At 37.1% G+C, this 27,772-nt stretch overlaps 1 protein-coding gene and 2 long non-coding RNA genes across 4 annotated transcripts; all 3 read left to right on the forward strand.

The window, feature by feature from the left end:
- The first annotated feature begins 1,938 nt into the window (after positions 1-1,938).
- On the forward strand, positions 1,939-2,479 carry LOC129755555 (uncharacterized). Its single transcript, XR_008739281.1, has 2 exons — positions 1,939-2,142; positions 2,235-2,479. It is a non-coding gene; the product is annotated as an uncharacterized LOC129755555 (long non-coding RNA).
- A 2,432-nt stretch (positions 2,480-4,911) lies between these two features.
- LOC129755556 (uncharacterized) lies at positions 4,912-6,655 on the forward strand. Its single transcript, XR_008739282.1, has 4 exons — positions 4,912-5,366; positions 5,428-5,988; positions 6,048-6,250; positions 6,311-6,655. It is a non-coding gene; the product is annotated as an uncharacterized LOC129755556 (long non-coding RNA).
- Positions 6,656-7,167: 512 nt separating this feature from the next.
- Positions 7,168-26,357, forward strand: LOC129755838 (protein ERGIC-53). 2 transcript variants are annotated; one of them, XM_055752523.1, is made up of 6 exons: positions 7,168-7,511; positions 20,265-20,592; positions 20,653-21,525; positions 21,590-21,712; positions 22,403-22,478; positions 22,537-22,683. In XM_055752523.1, exons 1-5 carry the CDS (start codon positions 7,316-7,318, stop codon positions 22,449-22,451), a joined length of 1,569 nt encoding a protein of 522 aa, XP_055608498.1. In that variant the 5' UTR covers positions 7,168-7,315; the 3' UTR covers positions 22,452-22,478; positions 22,537-22,683. The 2 variants fall into 2 exon arrangements, with proteins under 2 accessions (XP_055608498.1, XP_055608499.1); XM_055752524.1 differs by lacking the exons at positions 22,403-22,478; positions 22,537-22,683 and adding an exon at positions 25,378-26,357 and having other exon boundaries at positions 7,169-7,511.
- Positions 26,358-27,772: the final 1,415 nt, after the last annotated feature.

Here is a 27,772-nt window from a genome sequence, read left to right on the forward strand (position 1 = left end):
TCTAGACTCCAAATCTTAAACATCGAATCAGAACTTTCATACGAAGACTCCTGTCTCTGTGTTCCTTTTTGGTCTACATTCTATTCTAATAAAGCCCAAGTTATTACCATTGCCTTTCTTTTCTTTTAATTCTTAACTCATATCTATTGACCTTCTGATCTTGATTTTTGACTCTTCGCTCATGTTTCTGACTCTCGACTCCGACCTTTCACTTTTGACTCATAATTCTGACCCTCCAATTTTTGACTCTTCAATTATGACTATTGAATCGCAACTGAACTTCCTTGTCATACTGTCATACTTAACTCCTTTCTGCCGGTTCACTTGTTGATTTCTGATCCTTGACTTTCTACTCTCGGGTTTCAATCAACAAGCGTTGCTTTTCGGGTTCGCCGGAACCGGTTAGCTATTTCTTTCAAACCAGCGTCACCTCCGGGCGCCATTCTTTTTTTTTTTCACACAAGCTTCACCTCAGGTTCTCTAGACGAGCCGGAACCAGGTCGCTATTTTTTTTTTTTTTTATACACAAGCGCCACATTAGGCTCTGCAAAGTAACCGGGATCGGGTTTCTTTTTTTTTCATCCCGCATACTAAAAAACTATAGCTTAAACAGTCTAAACCAAACATCAACAGTTCAAGAAATAGTGATGGTATCTGTAAAAGTAGCTGTAATATTAAACTTTACTTCGACAACATTAAAAACGAAAAATGAACGTTTGTGTGGAAAAGTGATGGTATTTGGAAAGGTGAACGAATGGTATGCACGATTAACTTAAAATTTTCTTGAATCGTCAAAATTATACCGAACCGTTACCCATAGCGTCCATGTCTTCTGTCAAACCCACGTCAAAAATGGCTGAAATGCGAATCAAAGATGTCAGATGATTTTGCAAGAAATCAGTACACATTTATTAAATCTTTAATTTTTTTTTCATATACTTTTACAACTGTTTAGAATAGATCTATATGAGAAAAAAAAAAGAAGTTTCTTTTTTCTTCTTCGCCTACATGCAGCCAGATGGTTTTGTACACAAAATTAGTACAGATTGATGAAAACAGTTTTAATTTTTTTTATATTCTGATACTGCTCAAGAGTAGTTTCAATGACAATGATTGAACTTGGATGCTACATATTACATCACACTAAAAGAGGTTCCGTACTTGATTTACAAAATGCTTTAAACAAACGCTTTAATGACATTATTCAAGATAATTATAATATGAAAGTTTCTTTGCGAATTCATGGACTTAATTAAAATTTGTTACATGCATGTTAAAAAGCCTTATGCGGACATTCCATGAAACATCAATTGCAGTAAATGCCATTCTCTACATAATCCACATTATTCCACATTTTATTTAGTATATCATATGTAAGTAAAACAACGAGTCAAAAGGAATCATATTGGAAGGTAACCCTGCTGGGGCTGAATAAATGGCTGATATTTTGTACAAGCAGCACCATACACCATGCCACAGAGAGTCGTTTGTACAAAATATTTCGATCCCGAACGATTTTATTCAAACCGTTTGCGCGGTCATTCAAGCAGTGCCATACACGATGCAAATCGTGTTCACAGCGACAAAATTTCATCGAATTACATCGCATTTGTACAAATGTTGTGTAGTCAGTGGCCCGCTTTAGGGGTAGAGCTTGAAGTTTCGATGGTGTAAAAACAACAATTACTACTGTTTTCGCCAGCAATCGTTTTTTAAGACGAATACGAGAACTATGGTTATTTTTTAATTTAGGCTAGAAAACATGCAATCAGGTGACATAAAATCATCGATTTTGTGTAATAGTTTTGCTAATGAATGAATGATGAATGAATTTATTATAATTTACTACGAAACAACATTTAATTTAGTTGACTTAAATGTTTAACATTTTCTAAATTGTTTAAGTTCAGTGCATTTGGCATCCCTGGTCGTTTTTGTCCGGTTGTTTACTTCTTGCGCCGAAAAATTGGAAGCTCGTCGCGTTTTTTTAAAACTTATCTTTACGGTAATTTACCGGATTCGGTTTCAGGACTCCCGGTGTTGTGATGCCCACTGTGGTCCGTTCCGAGCTGGGCTTACTCAGTTGCGGCAGCAACACCGGGAATTGGATTTTCTGCTTACTGAAATTCGTGCGCTTTTCAGGTAGGTGAAAATTTGTGTTTTGTTCTTCTTATTGCTCAATTTAACAAAAAACTAAATGCACCTTCTAATAAATAATTTTATTTCTATTCTAGCGCCTGAATTTCATCTCCCACAAATAAGGCAGCGGTTTCCGTACAGCAGCAACGTTATGTTGCGTGAGAACGGCGCACTCGGAATGATTAGGTTATTTCCAGGGTCCTGGTCCGCCGGCTAAACCGTTCACCAGGCTTTCGGTGGCTTCCCTGCATGCCGTAGCGCTGGAGCTACGGAAAATTTTGCTTACGCTTTTCACCCCTGTGTAAGTATCTAATAAAATTTCAATGAAGATGAGTTGAAAGATTGAATTTATAAAATAATGAAAATCCGAAAATCCCCAAAATATTTTCATCTATGTGTGGGTGAGGGTAGAAAAAAGCTTTGAGGTTATCGTCTCTTAGCAGTTTTACGATAGAATCTTATAGTTTTTTTCAATGTTTATGTTATATGAGGCCATAAAAAATACAGTAATCTTAATTCAAACGGTTCGTATACCTATTTCCGTAACAGTTCGGTTAACGGTATGATAAATCGTTTAAAATATGCCTACACATGTTCATTCTAGAAACAGTGCAATGCGCTGAAAACGTTATTCATAAGCGTTTTATAAACCATACCCTAACTGTTCCTAGAACAGTGTCTCCATATATAGGTTTTAATAGTTTTAAACAGTAACATAACTTAACGCCATATTCAACAGACCGTCGTTTTGGAATTCAAGATAAGTGGAATGTTTTTTATTGTTTCAGATATCATTTTCTAAACGTTTTTTTACGCTGTCTCTAATCGTTTTATAACTACTACAGGAACCGTTATGTAACAATATTTTCGTATTCGGGATAGGCGTCACCTCAAGTTCTTCGGATAAGCCGAAACCGGGTCGCTACTATTTTTTTTGTACACAGGCGTTACCTCTGGTTCTCCGGATAAACCGGAACCTGATCGCTATTTATTTCTCTAAACAAGCGTCACCTCAGGTTCTCCGGAGTGACCGGAACCGGGTCGCTGCTTCTCTCTTTTTTTTTGTACACAAGCGTCACCTCAGGTCCTCCGGAGTAACCGGAACCGGGTCGCTACTTTTTTCCACACAAGCGTCACCATAGGTTCTCCGGCTTACCCGGAACCAGGTCGCTATTATTTTTTTTTACGCAAGTGCCTATGAAATGTTTTAGAAAAATGGTTCTTACCGACTGTCGCCATTGTCGTGAATTTTCTTTTTGAATCCGATACACTATACACTCAAGAACAAACGTAAAACCTAACCGTTCGCTAAAAGATTCGTTAATAGACTACTCCTTTGTTTCACCCTTGAAGATCGATCAGTTCATTTCTTTCTCTCTTTTTTTGCATACATGCCAGCCAGTTCATCTATTTCAGGCGAAAAGCAGAGAATTCTCTTTTTTCACATTGCTCTTCACAAAACTGACTTATGCACCATACACTGATGAAATATTCATATAATTTTATCGCATAGATTTATATTATTTATATTTTTTATTTTACTATTATTATTTTATTCCATTATTCTCTACAAGGATCAGGTGAAAAATATTGGAGTTAATGATTTGAAATAATTTGAAATTAATCAGAGTAAATACTTTTTGATTTTCGGATCTTTTTTCTTTAATAATTCAATTTTTCTTTAATCAATTTATTTCAAAACTTACTACATGCTACAATTTTCTTAATCGAGTCATCCTCGTTAGGCAACAGCAGTAGCGGCATCTCCTCCAAAATCACTGGCCAACAGCCCAACCGGTGTTGCTGCTGCTGATAAAAGTCCATATTTATGAATGACATGGTTTCCGAACCCGAACCATCGCCATCGGCTCCCAAGGATTGCATTCATTGGACTCAAGTTCTGCCGTGTTCTGAAATTGAATAAATGCTGATTAGTAGATAAGCATTAGATTTTCAAGGGTAGAAATAACTTACCTTCCAAACTATTCCTGCCGGTTCCTTCGGAGGTTGAAACTCCACAAATCCACTCCTGCTGCTGGCCTCCTACCCCGTCAATGGCAGTTTCCGCATTGGTGTTTTTGTCAGAGCACTCACAATTTTCTCGATATTTTTTTTCTTTTTTTTCCATTTTTTTAAACTACACGTTTATTTAAAAAAACTAGGTTTTCGTTTGAAAATAAACCAAATTTTGATTTCAGGTAATAACAAATTAGTGTGCAAAAATAACAAAATTTTGTAATTATTTTCAATCGATTTTTTCATGAAAACAACTGAAAAATATGCATTGAAAAAACGAAATAAAATAACAAAAGGTTTTGTTGAACCGACCCCCCTTCTTTTTTTTCTGCGTGTACCTTACTAAAGAAGATTCTCTTCTTCTTCTTCTTCTCTGTGTGGTGTCCGCACCACATTCGAGTTCTTGCCTGAGAACTCTTGGACCGGTTACAATGACCATATGTCCATCAAACTGTTTAACGTCGTTCGACGGTTATTCCAGTGGATTGTTGCAGTTATACATGGTTAAGTTAGATCCGTTTGTGAATTCTAATAATATTTTTATAGAAACGTCGCTGGTGAACTGGTAACAAAACACAGACTTTCGACAATCTAGTAGGTACACTGAACCAAATCGGGAAATAAAATTTACTAGGTCATTTCAATAATTTTCAAAGTCAATTGCTCAAATACAAAGTAATGATTTATCCAGTACAAGTTATTGGAAAATCCAATAAATTCTACAAGTGTATTTTGTTGATGAAAAACATACTAAAAAGTATAGGAAAATCTAATGAATATGATGAGCCTAGTAATCCTAATCAAATATATTAGAAAATCTATTAATTTTCACATGTTTATTTATAAATAGATTTTATATTTTGCATACCTAATAAATTTACTAACAATTCGCACCGACTCGATCGATTTGTAAGTTCCTTATTAACAGGCTCACACTTGTCAGCCTGCTTGGAAAGCACAAATTTGTGTCTAACATCAGCAACAGCTGTGATGGATTTAGATCCTGAGTATTTGTCCAGATATTCGAGGTCCAGCTTCAATATCGCGCATCTGAGTGTAGTGTGTCTAGGCTGCTGCTGTCGTAGAAAAAAAAACACGAGACATATGTGGACCCGTACGATTCCGGAAGAAAACTATTTACTTTGGTCAGGAAACCAATAAATGGCCATAAAACAAATGAAAAATAAAAGCACCTAACACAAGCGATGAAGGTAAGTAAAGAAAAATTTTTGGTAAATGAAAATTTTAAATTTTTTTCTACTCTCCGTACAGCTCAACAAAGTACGTCAGATGCAAGGGAAAACTCCACCATCCGGCCGGACAAACACCTGAGCAGAATCTACAAACAGGATGAACACCGGTACAGAACAACCAGCACCATGCAGTTTATCAACAACAGCAGCAGTAAACATCACTCTGGCGGAAGAAAACACCATCAGTCTGCTAGTTCCTCAGCGACGGATACATCCAGACACCATGCAGCTACCACCGATCATACCGCCTACGCCATCATCACCACCAGAGGCAACAGCAGCATAACATCGGACATCCGCCGGAAGCGTTCCATCGCAGCACTACCTGCTTTCCGATGGAAGAGACCATCAACGCAGCAGCATCTACCTTTTCATCCTCACCACAAGAAGTGAACCAGCTCAGCAGCAGCCGCGGCCGCGGAATCAGCATTTCTTCTCCCAAAACGGAAGCGCACCAGGCGGCGGAAGTGGCTCAGGCGGGTCACAATGGAACAGTGGAATTGATGTTGGTTCTAGTGTGTTCATTATGATCTAATCTGTCCAACCCATGAGTGAACATATGCAACAGCCCACAGCCCTGGTAAAATAGTGACAGGATAAGTTAAGCTTTGATTAACTAAGAACTTTTTTTTATTTTAGAAAAAGGACGATCAACCTTTTAATATAACAGCCAGAATAAAAAAATAATCCCTGAAAATCTTCTGAAACGACGAAGTGGAACATTTGTTTTTATCACGGCGGAACCAGAGGAGTCAGCGTTAGAAACAGCAACTAATTAGTCAGCATCTTTAGAATTCAGAATTGCATCCGTGGCCCAGATTCCAGTCATGAGGGCCTTGGAGGTAGCACCAACTTTGCCCCTGCGTTTTCATATTTTCATTCCGAGTTTTTTTTCTTTTTAGGTAAAAATCACATTCTGAAAGCATACATCTGGTTCTCGAACTGCCGGAATTCAGTGAAGAGTTGTTATCCGTAAGTAATTCGTAGTGTCCGGCCATAGACAACACTTTTGGAAATGAGTGAAAATTAACATAAAATTATTTCTCTTACCTCATGAATATGTTGCAAATTATTTTTTTTCCTGTATAGTTAAGTGATCATAATATTGATATTCTCCAAATCAGTAGAAAAGCCAATATTTACAAAAAAATATTTTTGAAGTTATTGCTTAAAAACCTTAAGTGTCCGGTAGTAGAAAACTTCCCCCTACATACTGTCTATTAGTAAAAATACGGTCGACTTATAGATTCAGTGATTAATAAAATATAATGCTATACAAGCCCAGATGTTTCATTTTTCCTAAGAAATCAATTTAAATTCGATAGAAGAACGGATAACATTCATTTCATTGTCTAGAATAATCATTTTTATCAAATTACGATTGAATAACTTTCATTGGAAATTCCTATAAAATTTATCGGGACGCCAAACTATATGCGCAAAATTTTGCGCTGACTTATAAAAAGTATTGGATTTTCTAGTAGTGCAAAAATACTAGAATTCCCAATACTGTTTATAGCCCGATTTTGCTCAGTGTACATTAATACTTAACTTTTTTTTAGCGGTAAGTCTTTCGGAACGCTTTATTTTAAAAAAAATCACATACCGTGAGAGTTTATATCAAAAAATTTCGATCACTTTGCCGGACCCACCATAACATCGCAAAATCGACCAACAAACGTCAACAGTCGACGAAACGTCAGCAATCTGTCAAAACACTTTCTCCTCTCTCGGTTTCGTCCATCCACACTCTCACAGCTCCGCACTCCTAAAGCAGTGTTCGATCGAACTTGTTTCCCCAAAAGTGTATCCCCAAAAAGCAGCAACAAAAAACAGCCACCTCAGCCGTTCTTCGTTCAGGTCGCAGTTCGTTTCCGCAGTTGGTATCGTTTTCCACCGAGAAAAAAATGTCCACCGCCGTTCCGAGCGGGCTGTTCTTCCTGCCAGTGGTTCTGGTTTCGGCCATTCTCGGACTGCTGACCGTTACCGTGACGGCAAATGCGCCCCATCTCGTTCACCGGAGGTTCGAGTACAAATACAGCTTCAAGCCCCCGTACCTGGCCCAGAAGGATGGAACCGTGCCGTTCTGGGAATACGGCGGAAGTAAGTAGCGATTTTCATTGTTAACAGCTTGATTTTTCGGAACGATACAATCCGTAAAGCGGGGAACATAGCCAAAAGTTGTCTGTTGGAGGAACCTTGGGGTGCGTAAGGAGAAAGGGTAATCGAACGCGAAGAGTTACACGTCAGAAGGTTAGTCGTGTCTGGTTGAGTTTGAAAATTTTAACCAGAATGTCAGCTTGAGCATGTTTCGGAAAAACGAAATTCTGCAGACGAAGGCTGGTTGGAATTCTTGGTACAATTTGACCTTTTTATCACTCAAAATGGTAGGAAAGTTTTGTACATTTTGTTGATATAACTTAAATGCTGTTATGTCTGGCACGAAAGAAACCGGTTATTGTTTGATATAAGAGAAAACGTAAACTTATTTTACGTAAGATTCGAAGTTGCTATCGACCTTGCTTCCTTATGTGAAGTTGAGTTTGGCCTTTATAAAGTGACTATAGTCACATGAAAAAGATTATAAAGCAAGTTTTGTTTAACATTTCGTGTTGAATTTAAAAAGTTTGTATTTTGAAAATTTTAGCTTTGAGGCTTAGAACGTGAGTCAAAGAACGTGAGACATGAGACCTAAGACATGAGACCATGTGAACTGAGACCTGAGATTTGAGACATGAGAACTGAGACACAAAACCTGAGACATAAGACCTGAGACCTGAAACATGAGATTTGAGACCTGAGCCATGAGACATGAGATCTCAGGCATGAGACAAGATCCATGCAACATGAGACCTGAGACCAGAGACCTGTCACATAAGACCAGATACATGAGACATGAGATCTTAGACCTGAGAAACGAGACTTTAGGCCTGAGATATGAGACTTTAGACCTCAGATATGAGACTTTAGACCATAGATATGAGACTTTAGACCTGAGACATGAGACCTGAGACATAAGACATGTTTTTTTATACGATGTTTGTTTTTCTTAAACGATCATGTTTCACGTCAAATTAAGCAGTAACATTCTTACTCCGAGTATTTGAGTTTATACGGTTCAAACTTTAGACTAAGTTTGGTTGAAAATTTAAAATTGAATTTTACTTATTTCAATCTGTATTATTTTCGAATTGATTAAGCTTAGTTAATTTAGAAATGGACACTTACTTTTGGTGATAGCTACTCTGCCGTTCTAAGCAAGATTTTCCCATGTGGAAAAACGTACAAACGAGAAAAACGCGATTGAAATATCTGCTATATTTCCAATTTTTCTCTCAAACTAAAAATTCACCGACAGTTTTTTCGTAGTGAACAGTTCAAGTTAATCATTTTACAATGTTGTCTGCCAAAAAAAAAACATTTCCAACTGGCCACAGTCGTCTGCTTCCTACACGACCAAGATATCGCTCCTCCTTGCGCCACGAATACGTACCCGCTTGTAGACTTGCGCTCATCCGGATCGGATCCCCAGTCAGCGTCACAGTAGCCAACGATGTTGATATCTGCTTTGCGCATGTACCTCAAACCATGCTTCGATGTACCTCGGAGATAACGCATGACGTGCTTCACCGCTATCCAGTGTTTCGGTCCGGGATTCTTGTTAAACCGGCTCAGACAGTTAACAGCAAACAAAATATCTGGTCGAGTGCTCTGTGCCAGATACATGAGGCACCCAACTGCTTCTTGGTACGGAACATCCTTCATGGCTGCCAATTCCTATTCGGTTTTGGGGCTCATCTCGTTCGACAACCTCTCGCTTGTGTTCATGGGGATTTTCACGGGCTTGCTGTTAACCATGCCGAACCTCTTGAGCACCGACTCCACGTAGGCTTCCTGGTCCAGTGTAATTCCATCCGTCGTCCTTTGAATGCGGATGCCTAGACAGTGATTCGCAGTACCCAGGTCCTTCATGCGAAAACTGCTGCTCAGTTGATTCTTCAGCTTGTCCATTTTGGCCCGGTCGTTAGACAACAGGATAATGTCGTCAACGTAGATTGCAACGATGAGAAGTGTATTGCCATCTACATCCACGTAAACGCAAGGATCATACATCGTCGAAACCATGCCAAACCTTTTCAGCGCTGCGTCGAGTTTCTGGTTCCACACCCGGCTTGATTGTTTAAGCCCGTACAGAGCTTTATTCAGCTTACACACCTTCCTTCCTTCGGTAAATCCCATCGGCTGCTCCATGTAGATTTCCTCGTGGAGGTCCCCTTGGAGGAACGCGGTCACGGCGTCCATTTGGTCGAGTTCCAGATTGTACCTCGCGGCTAGGGCGAAGAGATATCGCAGTGAACTATACCTAACGACAGGAGCGTAGGTCTCTTCGTAGTCCACCCCCTTTCGCTGCGAAAAACCTTTAACGATAAGCCGCGCCTTGTGCCGCTGCACTCGCCCATCGCTGTCCCGTTTCGTTTTGAATACCCACTTCGTTTTGATTGCCTTCCGCCCAGGAGGAAGTTCGGAAAGGGACCACGTCTTGTTGGCAATCAAAGCATCGTATTCATCCAACTCGACGTCTTCAAATGTCCCGTCCGGCTTTTGATTCGGCTTCACTGCGCCCCAAAGTCCTTCCAGCTAAAGAAATGTCTTCGCTGCGAACTTCCATGGCGACCAATTTGCTCTTCCGGTCAACCTTTCGATAGCAGGAAGACTTGATCCCACGTACGAGGTTCCAGCTACTTCGCCTCCGGCAGCTACGGTTCTTGACGATCTTGATGTGGACATTTCAACCTTCTAGAAAACTTGCAGACAGGCCCATAACCTGTTGTAGAGAGCTAATCAGTAGAACGACTAGTTCGGTTGAATGTTAAGAACTGAATGACAATTTATTGAAACATCATAAACTACATTAATAACTACGGCTTGCTACGACTTATTCATTTCAACATATTTTTTTCCCAAAAACTCATGCTAAACCGTAATTTGAGAAATACGTTTCTCTTTATTTATAAAAATGTATAGTTGAGTATGGATCCTGTAAGTAGTGCCTGCCGAAAAGTGTTTTGTGAAAATTTCTCTGAATAAAACACTCAAGGCTTCTCGCTCCTCCTCTGTTCTCTATTTTAGTGTTCTTTTCAGTGAATAACATTAAATTCAACAGTTTGAACTCATCTTAAGACAATTTTTAGATAAAAGTCGCATTTTTCATAGAATTTTCTCTAGTGTGACATTCTTGCGTAGAACTATCAACATAGAGACAGACATTGAAAGAGTGTGGATGCTCGTTTTTACAATTTGGATTTTTTGGCTATTTTAAACTGTTGTATTGTCATTATTATTAAGAAGAACTGTGATAATTTTAGCGATAAATTCACAAGTATACCTTCTGTGATAAATAAGTGACCGTACTAAGATGAGTGGCGAGGATGCTGCTCCAGACGGAGCAGCATCAGTACTTAACCTCAATCAACCTATACTAAATCCAGGACAAGAAAGGATGGAAGAAGACATGGAAACAACCAGCAGAGGAAAGGATCACGTTGACGCAGCAAGTAGAAAAACATTTAAAAACTACAATTACCAAAATGGGGATTGCCGTCCGTATCGCGTAATAGTAGAGAACACAGATGTAGAAAAACGAAAAGTTGTTAACAGATTACAAATAGGGATAATGCTACACCAAAATGGTTTTGACAAATGTATCGATGATATCAGGAAGACAGCTAGAAATAAAGTAACAGTGTACGTAGGAAATATTAAAGATGCCAATAGATTGGCAAATTGCCAGAATCTAAATCTACAGGGATTCAAATCTTACATTCCGAAACAGTTCGTCACGGTGACAGGAGTTATTTCTGGTATACCACTTGAAATGAAAGACGAAGAAGTAAAACACTTTATCAAGGCCAAAGCAGAGATAGATTCCGTTTTTCGAATGCATCGCTATAAAGACAAGAAAAAGGAACCCACATATAAAATGGGTGTAGTTTTCCGTACTAATACTTTGCCAAATGACATCAGTATATATTCTGTGATACACAAAGTCCAACCGTACATTAGAAAACCGATAATCTGTTTTAAATGTCTTCGTTATAACCACTTGTCCAAAAATTGTAAAGCGTTGATTGAAAAATGTATGTCATGTGCTGTAGAACACTCGACAGAAAATTCTTGTAACGTTTTAAAATGTTTGTACTGTCCAAATTCTAATCATAAGACGACTGACAGAGTGTGTCCTAGATGGAAGAAAGAAAACGACTTACAGGCAATAATGGCCAAGAAATGCATGACTTACCAGGAGGCAAGGCAGTACTACGAGGTTCCAACTGAAAATATGTTTGACGTTTTGAGGACTACAGAGGATTTTCCAACAATTGCAGAATCATACTCCAGAGTTGCAGCTAGCGGGCGTAGTTTTCCACAACAACTCCAGCCAAAGCGCAGTGAGTGGAATCCAAACGACAAGAGAAATAGATCTAAAAAAGAAAATAAAGAACCAAACAAACTTAATGTAGAAACAGATAGTGTACCAGGAGTGGCCAGTATTTTGGGATTAAATCAAAACGAATTCGCCAAAAAACGTAAAATGGAAGAAGAAAAAGAGGAAACAAGAGGCATAGGGATGTTCAATAAGTATAAAACAGGAGAGTTAGAGAGGTTTAAAAAGGAAATTGAGGAAACAATTAAAAAACAATCACAAGAAGAACTGAAACAAATAATTTCAACAATTAGCATGAAATTAGAAACTATTATGAAACCACATGGCACAAAAGGAGGAGAAATATCAGCTTGCATCTTGGGTGAATTAAATAAAATGCTAGGATCTGCAGGAGACAAATAATGTTCACCGGCGATTTCAAGGTGTTACAGGCAAATATTCAAAGTTTATTTCGAAACAAAAACGAACTAACACACGAACTGTATACCCAAAATTATGATGCAGCATTGCTTTCGGAAATCTGGGTCAAACCAGAACAGATTTCTACTTTACGATGGAATATTCAAGGCTACCATCGACATCTGGCACCCCGTGCTGACGGGTATGGAGGAGTAGCAATATTCTTGAAGGAGGAATTTAAATTTGACAACATTCAATTACAAACAACAGACGATTTTGAAACGCTCGGAATATTCATACCTAAATTAGATCTGGCACTAGTTGTCGTCTATGTGAACCCAAGAATATCAAACGATAATTTAGAAACAGCCATAACAACACTCTTTAACGAAACAGCTAGATTCGGTAAAGTAGTAGTAGGAGGTGACTTTAACAGCCATAATGTAATATGGGGATGCCAAGAGTCAAACGGTAAAGGGACAATTGTACATGATGCCATAATAGGAGCTAATTTATTACTATTGAACAATGGAGCTGTAACTTACATTCCTCCAGTTTCCAATCAAAGATCTAGTGCTATAGATTTAACATTGTGTTCTCTTAATTTATTTAATGTGGTTCAATGGAAAGTTGTTGATAAAAATTTCGGAGGAAGTGGACACCTATTTATTGAGATTTGTCTGGATTTAAGGATAAACCGTAAACAAAAATACTACAACGATAAACAAAAAATATCGGAGGAAATGGCACAGGTTGAGCACTGGGAATTCGAGGACTTGAAAGATCTGTCTAAACTTTCCCAAAATATAACTTAAAAACACAAAAAAATAAGCAAACATACACCAAAATATTACTGGAGCTCGGAGTTGTCACAGCTCTATGAACAAAAACAAAACGCACTACGTAGTTACAATCAATGCTGTAGTAGTGAAAACCTAGTTTTTTGGAAAAGATCTTCTGCTATTTTCTTGAAATCCAAACTTGAACACATTAAAAACAAAATGATAGAACTCTCCAGCTCCATTGATCCTAGAAATTCACATGAAAATTGGAAACTCGTTAGACGATTAAAATTCCTCCCTGTTACCAACCCTAAAAACAATTCTATAAACACCAGCAAGGATATGGCTTCACAGTTTCTCACCTGCAACTTTGGCCCATCAAATTACAGAGAACCTCTCTCACCAGCAAACAACACAAGAACATCCATATTAACCTATCGACATTGGAAAAACTTCATAAGAAACAAATCCCCAACATCATCACTAGGTACAGACTATATAAACTATAATGCATTAAAAAATTTAGATCTACAATCAGTTACAAAAATAATAGAATTGCTAAACGGAATGTGGCAAAAAGCAACTCTAGACGATCACCTAAAGGAAATAAAAATTATCCCTATATTAAAGCCCAACAAACCACCAAATGAAATAAGTTCCAGCCGACCTATAGCGCTTTTACCAACCGTTGTAAAAATATTAAATGCAGCAGTATTAGTAGACATCCAACAAACGTGTGAAAAGAACAATGTCATCCCAGATTTATCTTTTGGTTTTCGCAAAGGTATGTCTACTGAGCATTGTATTACGTATGCAACAAACCTAATCAAAGCAGCACGAAGAGCCAACTATACCACAATTGGTGTCTTCTTTGATTTTTCAAATGCTTTTAACACAGTCGACATTGATAAATTATACAATATCATGATACAAGATGGTTTCAACGAAGATACATGCACATGGATCTACAACTTTTTAAACAACCGGAAAACCCTCATTCACACCGATCAAGGAATTGTCAGCCAAACTATTTGTACTGGAGTACCACAGGGCGATGTTATGTCACCTGTTTTATTCAATATTTACACAGCTTCTTTGCATAATACAAACCTCGACCCAGATATAACAACTTTACAGTTTGCAGATGATTTTTTAAAAATTGTCAAAGCAAAATCTTTAGAAAAGGCCATTAACAAGATGCAATCTGAAATAAACCGATTCATGGCAAAAGCTACGGAGTTAGGATTACGTCTTAATAGCTCAAAAACAAAGGCAATGCTATTTAAAGAAAGTGATAAACAACTCCACTTAAGAATGGGAGGAGAAACCCTTGAAACAGTGAGGAGCTACAAATATTTAGGTATAACACTTGATCAGGCACTCAGATACGGTATACATGTTAAAATGCTGAAACAAAATGTGTTGGACAGACAAAACATGCTAAAAATAATCAGTGGTATAAGATATGGTGGCACACCGAGAGTGATGATGCTGTACCATAGAGCTTTGTACGGGAATTATTTGAATTACGGCGCAGTAATCTATGGAGGAACAGCTAAGAAATATTGTGACATGTTAGAAGTAACGAATAGACAATGTCTGAGAATTGCTACAGGATGTACTAAAACTACACCAGTTAACACATTAGCAGCAATAGCTGGAGAAGAACCGCTGACATTCAAACGCACTTATTTAGCAAAAAAACGTATTGCCTTGCATATCCATCGTAACGATCTAATTGCACAACAACTACACTCTTTAGATTTGGACAACGTTCAAAGTGAAGCAAAGTACACTTTTCTAGAAAGAATTTACATTAAAAACATACAAGAATTTCAAACGATATACACAGAAACAAAACCAGAAATAGAAATAAGAGTCGAGATAGAAGATCAAATGATTGGCTCAACACACAACGAAAAAAATCTGTAAAATCACATCACATGAGATGTAAATAAAAAGAAGCATCATATATGACGGAATTTTCAGTGCTAGTTGGAAATTACACGCCAGTGAAATTTTGCAACGTGTAAAATAAAAATGATGTAAAATTTTGCAACGTGTAAAATAAAAATGAAGTAAATTATAATCTCACTGAATATTGAAAGGGAAACTTTCCAATTGGAATTTATTTTGTTTTATTTTTTGTTTATATGATTCAACAATGGAATTTTCTCATCTCTTCATAAAAATTAAACCTTTTTATAACTAATTTAATTTATTTTACTTAGCGACAAACATTTTTTAGCAAACATTTTTTTTATTAGGATTCACTTCACCCTTTTACTTTCTTCCCCGGATCCTAAGTTGATTTACGTGGAGCCGCTTCCGGAACCGCATCCCTACTTCACGAAGATCTCCGGGAACCTCACTCGCGGGAAAACTGCTTAAACTTTGGTGCACGACTTGACTTGACACTTTGTTTACATTTGTCTATGGTCCTGTTCTTGACAGTTCATAATTTTAAATGACATTATCATGTTCAGTGTTTGTAATATTGATTAAACACAAATTCAATGTCGTCATCACATTCCATGACGTGTAATTTTAAGAAATTTCTTATTCAGTGTTGTTAAGAATTGTATATGACCAAAAACATTTGTAAAATTACATCACATATGATGTAACGAAAAAGAAGCAACACATATGATGGAATTTTCAGAGCGAGTTGAATATTACACGTCTATGAATTTCAACAGACGTGTAAAATTTGGAAGACATGTAAATATTTAAGACGTGTAATATTTAATTCGCACTGAAAATTCCGTCATTTGTGATGCTTCTTTTTATTTACATCATATATGATGGAAATTTACATCAAATCATCGCATTCCGTGTCATGTAATATTCATGTCCTTCGAATTCAGTGCTATTATGGATTCAACTTTTTTCAATCTGTAAATTTACATCAACAAATCGCGTTCGACGTCATGTAATATTAAAGGTTTTTCAATTTCAGTGTTGTTAAGGATTCAGATTTTTTTGCTGTGAAGAATAAAAAAGAATGAAACATCTCCAATTGTTATGAAAAAACTGGCCCAAGAAATGATAAACAACCATTATAGTCACCGTGACCAATGGTACACTGATGCTTCTAAAAGTACGAACAAATGTGGCATTGGAATTTATGACGCTTCTTCCGATACAAAGATAAGCATTTCCTTAGTAAATAATGTTAACATTGCAACTGCAGAACTTTTAGCTATAAGAGTAGCTTTAGAACAAATACACAACGAAGAAGGAACTGGAGTTGTAATTTTCACCGATTCCCAGTCAGCCTGTAAAATTTTAAAAAGGGACATAATAAACAAAAAATTTGATCAAGTCACGCACGACATATGCTCACTAGCTACAACAAAAAATGTAAAAATCCAATGGATACCCTCACATGTCGGAATAGAGGGAAATGAACATGCAGACGTTCTAGCGAAACAAGGATTAGACGGACCAATATTACTCGAGAACAAACTGAGACTCGATGATGCATACATGAGATACAAATCAGAATCACTCGAATCCACGAATTTATGGTATAGGAACATGGTGCACAATGAAAGTAAAGGAATCAAATTTTATGAATTACAATCAAATTTCTCTACCAAACCCTGGTATTGGGACATCGAACTAAGCAACATTCAAATTCGCACTTTGAATCGTTTACTAAGTGGCCATGACTATTCACCCTATTATTTAGGAGTGATGAAAATTCGAGACACTAAATTGTGCGAACTATGCAACACGAATTTTACCACCGAACATGCACTTCTCAAATGCATTCAATTCAATCATATAAGGAATCACTATGATTGTATACAGAAAAATCTGTATATGTGGTAACGCTGCTGACGACCGCTCACGCACGGCACGACAGCAGCTCAGCCGTCGTGAGATCGTATGTATGCATGTAGCAATGTTGCCACATTCAAATCTGTACCGCTCATCGAAAAAATCTTTTTTATCTGTACCGAAAACTCAAAAATCTACCAAAATCTGTACCGAAGAAAACAAAGTTCTGCATTCAATGTGTTGATGTGTAAAGATTTTGTTTCCTTATTTTTAATTAAAAAAAAAATAGATGCTTTATTGCACATAAAACAGTTTTTTAGTTAATCACATTTTGTGAAACTCATTTATTCATTTATATTTTATCCTTTTAAAAAACTGACATTAAAAAATATTTTTCAAAACAAAGACTTCCTAATCCCGAGTAACATTTAAAGTTTTATAGCAGGCTTCTATAATAAGTTTAGGTTTCATAAGAGTCTTACAAAACAATCGGGAGGAGTTGATTTCCGACCCTGTGTTGATGGCGTTACTTCCCACAAGAGGAAGAAAAAAGGTTGATTTTACGGTGAAGTTATTGTTTTTCGTTGAGTTTTATTTGTTGGAGCTATTTTTGAAGATATTGTGTTCAGAAGAGTTGTGAAGTTCCAGTGAAAAGTGTTATCTGTGAAGCGCAATTTATGTTTTAATATGTGTATGATTTGTTTTCTTTGTGAGAAGCGAAAATGGCCGCAGTTCGAAAAGCCTTTAGAAAAGTAGCTAGTAATTTTTTGATATAAGATGGCGCTGTTAGGCCTTTTTTTTCTCAAGAGATTTTCTTCCCGAGATGGCGCTGTTATGGGTTTCCGAAAACTCATCAATTTCAAATGGAGATGGCGCATCTACAGCGCTTTTGAAGAAAGCTCAATATTTTTGTGCTGCCAGTTCATGAAAATTTGATGATCCTTATGGCTTTTTGATGACGACGAGTGGCGTATTTTCACCCGATACCGTTGCCCACAGAAGTTAAGGAAAGTCTTACAACTGGATACTAAGATAAGTATTTTTTTTTTTCATTTCAATTCAAACTCGAACCATATTATTAATTAATTGCTTAAAATATGTGAATCTGACAGATTAAATTTTCTTGCTACGATTTTGAGAGATATTAAGTTCGGCAGTTAGTTGTTAGAAGTGAATTGTTAGGTACGTAGAACGCTTATCCGCCGTGAAATCGAAGGCTTGTACAGCGTTTGATGATGGATAATTTTTCCGCGTTTTATTTCGTACGTACATTGCAAAGCCGCGTTTGGACATATTTTCTCGTGGTTTACAGCGCGCGATAAAAGTGTTTTGTACGTGTATGATGATTTCAATATAAAAATTTTCCAATGCGGTTAAATTCCGTTCGTTTTTTTATTTCTCTTCTTCTCCCCGTTTGCATAATGCGTTAGAACGTTTTTACTCGTGATAAAATTCGGTGAATCGCATCGGTGCTAAATGTGTATGCCAATGCACGTTAGGATGTTTTGCTCTTCTCGTTATAAGCGCGCGGTAAAATTCGGTGAGTTGCACCGGTGCTAAGAACATTGCACGGGTATGACAATGCCACGTTAGGACTCGATAGTGTGCGACGCGACGATTTTTAACTTTGCTTTGATCACATCCCTTCCCAAAGGGAATCCAGATCTTATTTACCCTCCCCACTAACAAACCACCCTTCCTGTGACGACCGTGGAGATTTAGAGGTGTATTCGGTCTCTAGTAGCAACGGAAGTCGAACTAACAATCCTTCCCTTTCCCCGATGAACTGTAAGGACGTGGCCGGCGCCGTTATTGACCATATAAGATAAGGAACCTTCGAAACGTGCACACAGAAAATGGTAAGCTAATCCCAAGCCCCATTTATTTGGATCTATGTGCAATTTTGATGGTTCTCGTCAATCACGGAGTAGCAACTACTGAAATGTACGGTTTATCTAAGCTCAAGCTCAAGCTCAAGCTCATAAGAGTCTTACAAAACAATCGGTGTTACTTGGGAATGTTCATGATGTTTATACATAGTTTTATTAAAACAATTTTTGAGCGTCATATTGAATACGACACTTTTCGACCCGCTTGTAAATCTTAAATGACTTTTCCTTCTAAGGATAGCGTCCAATATGTCAACACTCCGACGATTAAGAACTTTGGTTTTATTGGTATTTACTTGCGAGAAAATGCGCTCAACCACTGAGAACGAGTGGGGGATTATAATCAGATATTTAATTATTTGTAGCAAATTTGGAAATCTAATTGTTCCATCGTGACCAGGGTTGGTAAATTTCGCCCGTCACGCTTGACCCGACTAGTTTTTTTTTTCATCAAACGACCGGCACCTTACTCAATTGACGGAGCCTCACTACTCGCATGACGGATAAAGCACGACACAATCAACATTTCTCCGTCATGCGACTGGCGAAGCTCCTACACATCCTCGATCGGCTGCTGCCGGCAGGTACAACTAATTGAACGACTTGCTGGCAGAGAGCAACAATAGCAATAAAAAACTGAAAATGAGCTTGCTGGCAGGAGTAACAATAATAATAAATGCGTTTCTTTTTCGTCATCGGTCATTGAAATGCGATTGCTTGACTAGGTTATTATTTTAGCTTCAAATGACTGGGGAATGAATGACTGGCAAACGAAGTGACTGGTCGTTAAAGAACAGTCAAATGAGTTTGAAGGACCATTTTACCGTTGACCGTTGAATTATGCCAACCCTGATCGTGACCTTCCCAAAAAGGAACTCCTATCGTCAGAATAATAAAGGCTAACTTTTGACTTATTTTCTATAAACTGGATGAAAGCCAAATATAGAAATTTTATTAAGTTTTTAAAAGTAAAAAATCTGTACAAATCTATACCAAATTTTGAAAATCTGTCATCTGTACGTACAGATTCTGTACCAAAAATGAGCTCGAAAATCTGTACCTGTCTAGATAAATCTGTACATGTGGCAACTATGGCATGTAGTTAGGATGATAGAGAGAGCATATCGACTCGGAACGGCCTATCGACCGAGAGAGTGTCGCGCTCGCAATTATCGGCTACACATCTCCCCCCTACCCAAAAATGCAAAGAAAATTGGGTTCAAAATGTTAATCTGAGGCAAACATTCTGATATTTAATTTTTTTGCTCGAACTTTCATTAAACCATTTCCATTTTATTTTGTGATATTTCTCCGAGGAATACGGAATACGAGAATTTTTTTTAAATCTACCGTGGAAGTAAAGTTATGAAACAAAGAAGTTGTTTTCGGTATAAAATCAGTACAAAGCTGACTTTCAAAACCATCTGCATGTTGATTGTAATTGAAAATTTGACCGCTAGCTGAACATCTTTGTCACTGTTTTCCTTGAAATAATACAACTTCTTCAAATCATAACTCGCCATAAAATACTAAACTAAAATTTCCCATCCCTTGCCAGATGCCATCGCTAGTTCCGAAAACGTTCGGATAGCGCCGTCGCTGCGCAGCCAAAAGGGTGCCATCTGGACCAAGCAGAAAACCAACTTCGACTGGTGGGAGGTGGACATCGTCTTCCGGGTGTCCGGCCGGGGCCGTATCGGTGCCGATGGGCTTGCATTCTGGTACACAACCGAAAAAGGCGACTACGCTGGGGATGTTTTCGGTTCCTCGGATCGCTGGGTCGGTTTGGGTATCTTCTTCGATTCGTTCGATAACGACAATAAGCATAACAACCCGTACATTTCGGCGGTGTTGAACGACGGAACCAAGAAGTTCGATCATCAGAAGTAAGCTTGGTTTAAATATTAATTGAGGTAAAAAAGATTTATAATTAATTATTTTTGCAGTGATGGATCCACTCAACTGTTGTCGGGTTGTTTGCGAGACTTCCGCAACAAGCCATTCCCTACGCGTGCCAAGATTGAATACTACAACAACATTTTGACTGTGCTGTTCCACAACGGAATGACCAATAACGATCAGGACTACGAGATGTGCTTCCGGGCCGAGAATGTTGTGCTGCCGAAGAACGGTCATTTCGGATTGTCAGCAGCTACCGGAGGTCTTGCCGATGATCATGATGTTTTCCATTTCTTGACCACGTCGCTGCATATTCCTGGCCAGGTGAAGGAAGAACCTGCTCCAGATCAAGATCAGGCCAAGCTGACCCAGGAATACCAAGACTATCAGAAGAAATTGGAACTACAGAAGGAAGAATACCGAAAAGAACATCCTGAAGAAAAGGATGAGATGGATAACTGGTTCGAGGATTACAATGCCCGTGAGTTGCGACAAATCTGGGAAGCGCAGACGGCTACGCATGATCAGCTGCGTGCGTTACACAGCAAGTTAGATGAAGTTATCGGTCGTCAGGAACGTACTCTGGGATTGCTTTCGGTGCAAGCTGGACAGGGTATGCCTCCGCCACAGGTGCAACAGCAACCGCAACAGGGTGTTCCTCAACTTGGCGCTTCCGGTGGAATACAGCGTAATGAGGTCGATGCTCTGCTCCAGAATCAGAACCTTATGGTTCAGACGATTCGTGAAATAAGATCCATCATCGGAGAAGTTCACGCCCGTACGGATAGCATTCTGACCAATCAGGCTCGGGCACCGACGGCACAGATTCAGGGTGGAAGCTACGATATGCAGCAGTTGGTCTCCGAAATGCGTGATGGCTTGAACCAGGTCAAACAAGGTGTTGCAGGAGTGTCGCATAAGTAGGTTTTGGGTTTGAATTTTAACCGTCGAGTGGTTGTTAACAATGTTTTTTTCAATTTTAAGGCTTCAACAACCCAACGCTCAAGGTCAGGTTCAATGTCCGACACAAAACTGCGTTGGAACGACGATATTCCTGGCTACGATTGTCGTTCATTTGCTGCTGGTTATTGGATACAACATTTATAGGTAAGAACAAGTTTTTAAAAACACTTAAAATGTAACCAAAATCATGAACCCAAGAATTAGCTTAAGATAAGGCTCAGGGATGATAAAATCTTGAAACCGATTATAACCCTTTAGGTACACTGAAAGAAAAATCATGGTATTCCAAAATGAATAAAAATGTTTAATTTTACCATACGTTGATATTGTCGATATAAATAAAGTTTTAGTTATTTTGACCACTTTTTGGTTAATTTTACCATGCGGAGCAGAAAAAATATGGTAAACCTTAATGAAAAAAGAGGTTTAATATTACCATGCACAAAATTTGTTGATAAAAATGAAATTTTGGTTATTTTGACGATCTTTTTGTTAATGCTACCATACGGGCCAAAAGAAAATGTGGTAAACCTACATAAAAAAGAGGTTTAATTTTACCATGCGGAACGTTTTGTGCATTCGAAAATAAAATTTTGGTTATCGTGACAATACTGTGGTACATTGTACCATGGTTGTCGATAGCCAAAATACTTTCAATTAGTTGTGTCATCCTGCACTTTGTTGCCTCCTTGCCATTTAAATGGCTTTGAATTTTAATTTATTGTTAAAAACTTTGGAAACAATATTGATTTTGTGCTATGTTTCGCGATATTAAAGGTAAAGTGTTTCGGTGTGTGATGTATACAAAAGATATCATGTTTTATTTATCCGCAGAAGGCCATTACAATCTGGAAAAAAAAGCAGAGCCATCAACGGGCGCTAATTTCAACAGTTTATAAAATGTTCAAGAGTAAGTAAATTTTGTTAGTATTTCTGCACAATATTTAACTTTTTCTATATATTTTTAGCGCACGATGATGATTCGAGAAGACCAAAATAAAATCTTGGGACAACCGCGGAACACCGGAAACGAAATGTCGAAGGAACCTTCATCAAGTTTGGTTTTGGCATTTCCTGATCCAGCGTTAATGACAATAATAATATATGTGAAAAAAAATAACGGGGATAGTAACAGTAATGAATAAAAATAAACCAGTATTTTAAAAAAATAAATTATTTCATTGAATGCATGGATAAATTACCATAATTTTGTCTTAAATACCATGGCATAGTAAAATCGACCGTCATTCTGCCATAACGCACCATAACACGTTCACATGGTAATTTTAACCAATCTTTTGTTCAAGATAAACAAAAACGTACTCAAAAAAAATCCATCTGTTTTTATTTTTAAATTTACCCTCGGATATGGTAACGGTTACCATGATTTTTTTTTCGGTGTAGGTATCGTTTAAAGAAACCATTACTGGACCTGAATATAAGCTGCACATAATCTGAGTTAACTACGATAAAGCACGCTGGTGCCTAAGCAAGGAAAACTTGGTTTGAACCAAAGATATCTTATTTGAACACAAGATAAGGTAGTATATTTACCAAATTGAAAAAAAAAATCCCGAATCCAAGTATAAGCTCTTGGTAACGTAAAGACATGACAACCATTAAGTTTTGAACTCGACATGTTCTGCTGGAGAACCCATAATCTTGAAACCGTGTATTAGCTCATAAACATGTTTAACACTAAACGTACCGGAGGCGGTCAAATGACGGTTTTTGAACTTTGAATGATGATTACGCCTTATATAATTTATTTTTCGCAAATTTAACGACAGGACTATTTTTATTTTCAAAATGCAAGTATTTTTCCGCTTTTAAAATTTTTCTAAGTGTTGTGGTTTTTGAATAACGCATGTGGTATACCTATTCATACCGCGAGCGGTCAAATGACGGTTTACACTGTTTTCGCTAAAACTTTCTTGTTTCTCAACCGATTTCTTTAAAATTTATAGTTTTGAAAAGCCTATAATGTGACTCAAATATGTTTCTCAGACAATTTTCAGCTACAATAAATTATTTTGAAGTTATGTTAAGTCCAAGAATTTTTTTATGAAAAAACATGCTTCAGGAAAATTGCTATAAATCTGTTCATCAGTGCTTGAAAAAAATTTCACTTAGTGCATGAGAAAGCTGAAGTTAGAAGCTATATGTTGCACATACGGAAATTTTTATCAAATTTTTCTTAAGATCATGGCCACAAAAAATGTAAAAAAGTTGTGTAAAACCCGTACTTTTCAATCAATCAACCGCCAAAGCTGTTCCTGTTACAGTAGAAAATTTTGAAAAAATGAATTGAAAAGTAGACGTAATTTATCACATTTTGGCATCTTTAGATTTTTGAAATACGAAATACATAATTTATGACGACTTTTCAAAGGTAGCTGTTTTTCGAACTTTTTATCAATTTGGATTTTCTGAGACAATTCCTACACCTAAATTCAGCTTTGCACTGGTTTTTGAGTACGTTGACGTAAGTTTTAGGCAATAAAACTATGTGCAAAAGAAAGCTTATTTCATACCGGTTCTAGTGGTGTAACTGCATTGGCGGTATAGTGCTTGGCAAAAATATGATAAATAAAACAGTGAACTAGTTTCTGAATTTTGAGAAGTCAGCACAAATTCTTGCTTGGCAGACGGGCGCAGTGGGTGGTAATATCTCAAAGTCATTTTGCACACGAAGACGGATGAAAGGAAACGAAAAAACAAACGAGCATTCGCTCAAATTTTCTGGTTTTACTTTCAGAAATATATTTATTATATTTTTGTCAAGCATCGCACCGTCAATGTAGTTACACCACTAGAACCGGTATGAAATTAGCTTTCTTTTGCATATAATTTTTTTGCCTAAACCTTACGATAACATACTCAAAATCCAGTGCAAAGCTGAATTTAGGTGTAGGAATTGTATCAAAAATCCGAATTGATGAAATGTTCGAAAAACAGCTACCTTTGAAAATTCGTCATAAATTATGTATTTCGTATTTTACAAAATCTGAAGATGCCAAAATGTGACAAATTGCGTCTACTTTTCAATTCACTTTTTAAAAATTTTCTACTGTAACAGGAACAGCTTTGGCGGTTGATTGATTGAAAAGTACGGGTTTTACACAACTTTTTTACATTTTTTGTGGCCATGATCTTAGAAAATTTTTAAAAAAATGTTCCATATGTGCAACATATAGCTTCTAACTTCAGCTTTCTCAGGCACTAAGTGAAATTTTTTTCGAGCCGTTAATAACTGATTTACAACCTTTTCCCTGAAGCATGTATTTTCATAAAATTTTTCTTGTACTGTAAATAACTTTAAAGTTATCGATTGTACCTGAAAAATATCTGAGAAACATATTTGAGTCGAATTATAAGCTTTTCAAAACTATAAATTTGGTAGAAATCGGTTGAGAAATAAGGGAGTTTTAGCGAAAACGGTGTTTGCCGTCATTTGACCGCTCGCGGTATGAATAGGTATATACAAAGTGTCGGTATGTTTAGTGTTAAGAAACTAAAATCGCAACATATTAAATTCATGTAGGTACCTATAAGATAAAAGTAGGATAAAGAAACTAAAGGACAAAAGGCTGAACACGAGTAAGCGCTCATGGTGAAATAAAAACGACAAATTCCCAACATCCCAACAGGCATATTTAAAAAAAAAAATCGTTTAATTTGTGTTGTATATTCATGCTTCAAATTGGATTAATTTTATAAAAAAGTATGAACGAAAACAATGTCTTAACACCCACCTCTAAAACAATCAGAAAAACGTTCGAAATATTAACTGTCTTATCTTTTTTCAGGGACAGCAGAGATGCCCAGGCCAAAAAGTTCTACTAGTAGGAAACGTGCGATCATTTTAAGTAGACCCACGACCACCCAGTCCTGTTAAAAATTTCGGAAACGGAATTATCTTTCGATCGAGGTGCAGTAGCATTTGGGCACCAGCTTCAGCGTGGGACGAGAGCTAACCGAATCCGAACGGTTTGGGTAATGCTGCTGCTGTTCCACGAATTGTACCAGCAACCCACAGCTAGGGACGCATAGTAATCTTAGAGACGAAAGGCAGACAAAAGAGTAAAACAAAACAGTACATTTAGTGTTGATATGATTGGGGCAATTCCGGTGTAATATAAATAAAACATTCGAAAATATTTAGCATTAATGAAAGACTATTTGGAAAAAACGGAACTGAGTGGAATTCGCAGCAAACTATTTGGTAGAACTGAAAAGCGTCGTATATGGTAAAAAGTTTGATTTGTTTTTATTCTTAATCAAGGTCGTACTATCACGAACGACAAGATGAGGAGCATTTATTACTTAACCAACCACCCATATACGAATTGAATTGGCACACATTTAAGGAAAAAGCAAAAAAAAAAAAGGTAACAAAAGGTGGTTCATTGCCTGACGTGAATGTTTTAGATGTTTGTGTTTTTCAAATCCTTATACAACTTACAATACTTTCAATTTAGAGTGAGATTTAGTTTGTTTTTGTTTCATAGTGAAAACTGTAATTCAAAATATTCTTGAATAGATGTATCCGGCATGAGGAGGGCACGTTGCCCTCCAAGGCCGATAATCTCTATTGCTATCGTTTTCCAGTTTGCGAGTATCGCAACGTTGCTTTGTTACTTTATTGCAATGATTTGTGGCCGAAAAAGAACTAACTATTTTGTTTCAAAGAATGAACATGTCGGTGTAAATGTGTATTATGTTTGTGTATTTGATTTATAAGAAGAGCGAGAATTATAAAAAAATAGAGTCGAAGTTTATCAAAAAAGGTGTTTTTTTTTATCTAAGCTAAAAGAACTGAAATCACTTGAACAACCACTAAATAATTTGGGAAAATTTCAAATAATAGATCCATTGAGAAATAGTTAAAATATTAAAAAAATGAAGGTTTTATCGTAGGTACCTATACAAATTTATTAATTTTTTTGCTATGTTCATAGATTTTTTTTTTCAAGGAATTTAACAGCAAGCTGTCATTCTTCTCAAATATTCATAGATTTGTTCAACAAATACGAGTAAGGGAAAAACAACTTGTGGAAGATTTGAATTTCAATATTTTTGAACCTCGAGCTAACTTGCATGATGGCTTGCATGCAACCTTTCTTGTGCCCAACAAAGTAGGCGCGTTTCCAATGCCAGCCAACATTTAGGTGAAAACGGAGCGGAGTGAGGTTTTTATACAAAGAAAAGAATAATTAAACAAGGCAAGAAAGTTCACATTTTTCCGAGGTGGCAAGATAAAAGTGCTAGTTTTGGCTAATTTGAAGGCGCAAATAATAAAAAAAATATAGGTTTAGTTTTTTTTTCTATTTGAGCTCTCGTGTTCGAGATAACTTTCGAAATTAGGTAAAAACTCTTTGAAGAAATTTGTGCACTTTTTGGAAAACTGTGGATTATTGAAAAGATTTTGAAAATGATGGTTTTAATGTAATGATCAATTTTACAGAAAACCGCGAGTGGTTTTGATTTTTGTTAAAAAAGTTGTTGAAGTTTTCATTTTATTTATTTTTTTCTCCATATTCTGTAAACTAAAAGAATTTTGATACAATTCTAAGAAGTTTTAAATCAAATTGAATGCTAGATTTATTCAAGCATAAGTCAAATCGTTCTACAGTCTTCAAAAAAGTTGTTAAATGAATTTAAATCTCGCGTAAGTTTTAAAAACGTCGTATGAAACAAAATGTAAATAAACACACCCTTATTCTTGTTTACGGCGTATCTGGCTTTCGTTCGAACGGATACTTTCGAACGAATTCGAAAAGGCTATTCTTGTTTTCGTTCGAATCAGATACGTACGAGATTGGTGTTACCAGATGAAATTCGAAATTTCTAGGCAGCCCTGCGTATCAAAATGACATTTCTGGCAAGCAAATTCAATGTAAACAACCGTTCTTGTTTTGTGGGGTTGTGAAATTTTGCTCGGCGGATTGGAGTACGGAAGCCGGAAACCAGGGAAAACTCTGTACAAATGGATCTTGCCTGCCGTCAACATCACCAGCAGCAGCTACAACGGGTGTTAAAAGATGGAAATCGAGCCGGAGCCATTCACCTTTATTCTTGTTTTCGATCGAATGGCATTCGTTCGAAAGTTTCCCCAATTCGTATTCTTGTTTTCGTTCGAACGTATATAGACAGTTCGATCTTTCGAACATAGTTCGATCGAACGAATTTATGCATTCTCGT

The sequence above is a fragment of the Uranotaenia lowii genome, chromosome 3 (assembly GCF_029784155.1).
Source record: "Uranotaenia lowii strain MFRU-FL chromosome 3, ASM2978415v1, whole genome shotgun sequence".
NCBI lineage: Eukaryota > Metazoa > Arthropoda > Insecta > Diptera > Culicidae > Uranotaenia > Uranotaenia lowii.